The following is a 2,500-nucleotide window of genomic DNA, read 5'->3' as shown; positions in this document are numbered from 1 at the left end:
TCTTCCCAGGCCCGCGGAGGAGCTCATCCTGCCGGCTAACAGCTAACAGCCGCGCTGACCGACCGAAGCTAACGGCAGCTAATGCTAACTGAATTACCTAGCTAAGCTCCGCGGTTCTATTTGTCTTTGTAACATTAACTTAATAAAGTAGCGACACGTTGGAAGAAAACAACTACTTCAGACTTTAGTCAACAACAAACTAACAACAAACTGACAAAAGTGGCAGGAAGTGTTTGTTTATCTTCCGGGTCAAAGAAATGCTAGTTTCCGGTTTTTATAACAGGCTCTTGAATGCACCTTAATAATACCAGAGACGGTTTATATATACCTGCAGTAAAAGTACTAATACTGCAATTAATATATATTGATACATAATTTATCTGCTGATTACTCAAAATATTACAACTTTTCTCTTGTAATATTTCGACTTTCGACTCGAAGAAAAAAGTTTCCAAAACCTGTGTGTGTGTGTGTGTGTGTGTGTGTGTGTGTGTGTGTGTGTGTGTGTGTGTGTGTGTGTGTGTCTCAATACTCTGCAGGATTAGAGCCATTTTTTATTTCAAAGCTTCAATTCACCATCTCAGAAGTTATATTTAGTGAAATATTTAAATTTTCAGTAACAGTTTAACCAGTATGGTTTAATATAAGTATTTTCAGTAATTATTTTACTACTTTTATATGATTATTTGTAGTAATTTCAGCAATGTTTTTAGTGATATTTTAGAAATTTAAAAAAATATATATTTTCAGTAATATTTAAGTAATGTAGAAATGTTTCTTATGATTTCAACATTAAAGAGGTTTTTAAGAAAATCATCTCGTAGCTTCCTCCCTCCCCCAAAGTTACAAAAATGTGTTCATATCTAACAGTCGGTGCTGTTGTGTGATGTCCTGCTCCATCTGTTGCTTTTTGATCAGCTGATACAAGACACCGGAGAGTTGTAACTGATTTCAGACCCATCATGAGTCCATCTTCCATCAGACAGTCCAGACAGAATGATTCAGGGTCAAAGTGAAGACATCAGATCATCTTAATGCTCAGCTTCTTATTTATTGTCACCGTACAGCAGATAAAGATTCACATTACAGTTTCAAACCTCCACCAAACATCAACTGGCTGTCCTGAACTGCAAAGATCTTTTTATACTTTTCATTTTCTTTACTTCTTTCTCTCTTTTAGACTCGTGTTATCAGTTCATGCAGTGATTAACAGCTGATCAGACTACATATGTGTTTCCATTTAAGGATTATGGGCCCTACTTTCCTGCTGCAGCCACACAACTGGAGACACATCTGACTTTTGCGACTGATTTAAAATATCACAGACAGTAACAAGACTTACAAACGTCAGTTAGTTTTCTTGTGCTGGTGCCCAGTTTCAGGAAAATAAGACCGGTTGTGAGATTAAATGATTAATGAGAGAAAGAGAAAGAAATCAGAAGAGATGAGCTGATATTCTGCTGGACGTTGGTCCTGGAGAACTACTGCACAGGACGGATCTTCATGCTGATGGTCTTCAGGGAGAAGTTAGGACCTTTCCATTGGTTCCACTCAACTCCAACACGATAGAGAGTGCTGTCAGCCCCCCAATGATAAACACCGTTTGGATTTGCATGGTGACAGTCTCTGTACCAGAAGGCCCCCAGGAAAGTTCTGGCACAGTTCCTAGTATCAGATGAGTCCTGGTCTTTGTCTAAGGTGGAGAACTTCTGTCTGTTGTGATACCTCAGGGCGTCTCCTACAGAAACCCAACAAGTGTATAATCAGAACATTATGATACAACTAACAATGATATATTTTTTTGGAGTGTATTTACTCCAGTAAATACCACAGTCTACTTCTCTACCTACAGTAAGTATAACTAAATAATACAAGTACTGAACTAACAACACTGGACTGGTGACGTTTAATGGCTATTATGGTATATATATTTAATTAAAACAATAAATCTACAGATTGAGTCAGCTATAGCACTTTTTTCGGTACTGCCCCCTTACCCTCAATCCGTAATAAAATAAACATTTCAGTTGTAAAAATAATTCCAAACCTATTTATCATATTTACTCTGAACATTTTGTTATTTATTAAAAACATTTTACACTCCACAGAAAATAAACCCCCCCTCTCCCGTCCCTACAACCTATTAAATCAAATATTTATTCATTTCTTAACTACACTGTAAGTTTTATTCTTTCTATCTTATTCTATTTTAGCCTTTTTAATATTTATTTTTCATAAATTTGTACTGAAATGTACTACCTAGAGTCCCGCTCTCTGTCAACATGCAGAGAGGACAGACTAGGTTTAATTTAACGTGAATCGGTCATCCGTATTACCGCCGTAATTCAGTCAGTACCATAAAAAGTTCAGGATACGGTACCCAACACTAAACCTGATAAACACTCAAATCATTGACAATGTTTCATTTCTTCATTGAAACAGAATTAGATAAAAATATGAAACCATGTGATTCATGAAATGTAAACAGAGGACTGATTTG

General features: G+C 36.4%; 1 protein-coding gene across 1 annotated transcript in view; it reads right to left on the bottom strand.

Annotated features, from left to right (window-relative positions):
* Positions 1 to 1,031: 1,031 nt before the first annotated feature.
* The window catches only part of LOC120551412 (microfibril-associated glycoprotein 4-like), a 3,334-nt gene continuing 1,865 nt past the window's right edge, over positions 1,032 to 2,500 (bottom strand). Inside the window, exon 6 of the mRNA XM_039788841.1 lies at positions 1,032 to 1,738. Coding sequence (XP_039644775.1) covers positions 1,482 to 1,738 — 257 coding nt within the window. The 3' untranslated portion in view covers positions 1,032 to 1,481. The remainder of the gene's footprint in view (positions 1,739 to 2,500) is intronic.

The sequence above is a fragment of the Perca fluviatilis genome, chromosome 21 (assembly GCF_010015445.1).
Source record: "Perca fluviatilis chromosome 21, GENO_Pfluv_1.0, whole genome shotgun sequence".
Taxonomy (NCBI): Eukaryota; Metazoa; Chordata; class Actinopteri; order Perciformes; family Percidae; genus Perca; species Perca fluviatilis.
Note: the sequence above shows the minus strand (reverse complement) of the source record. Positions and strands in the feature narration are given on the sequence as shown.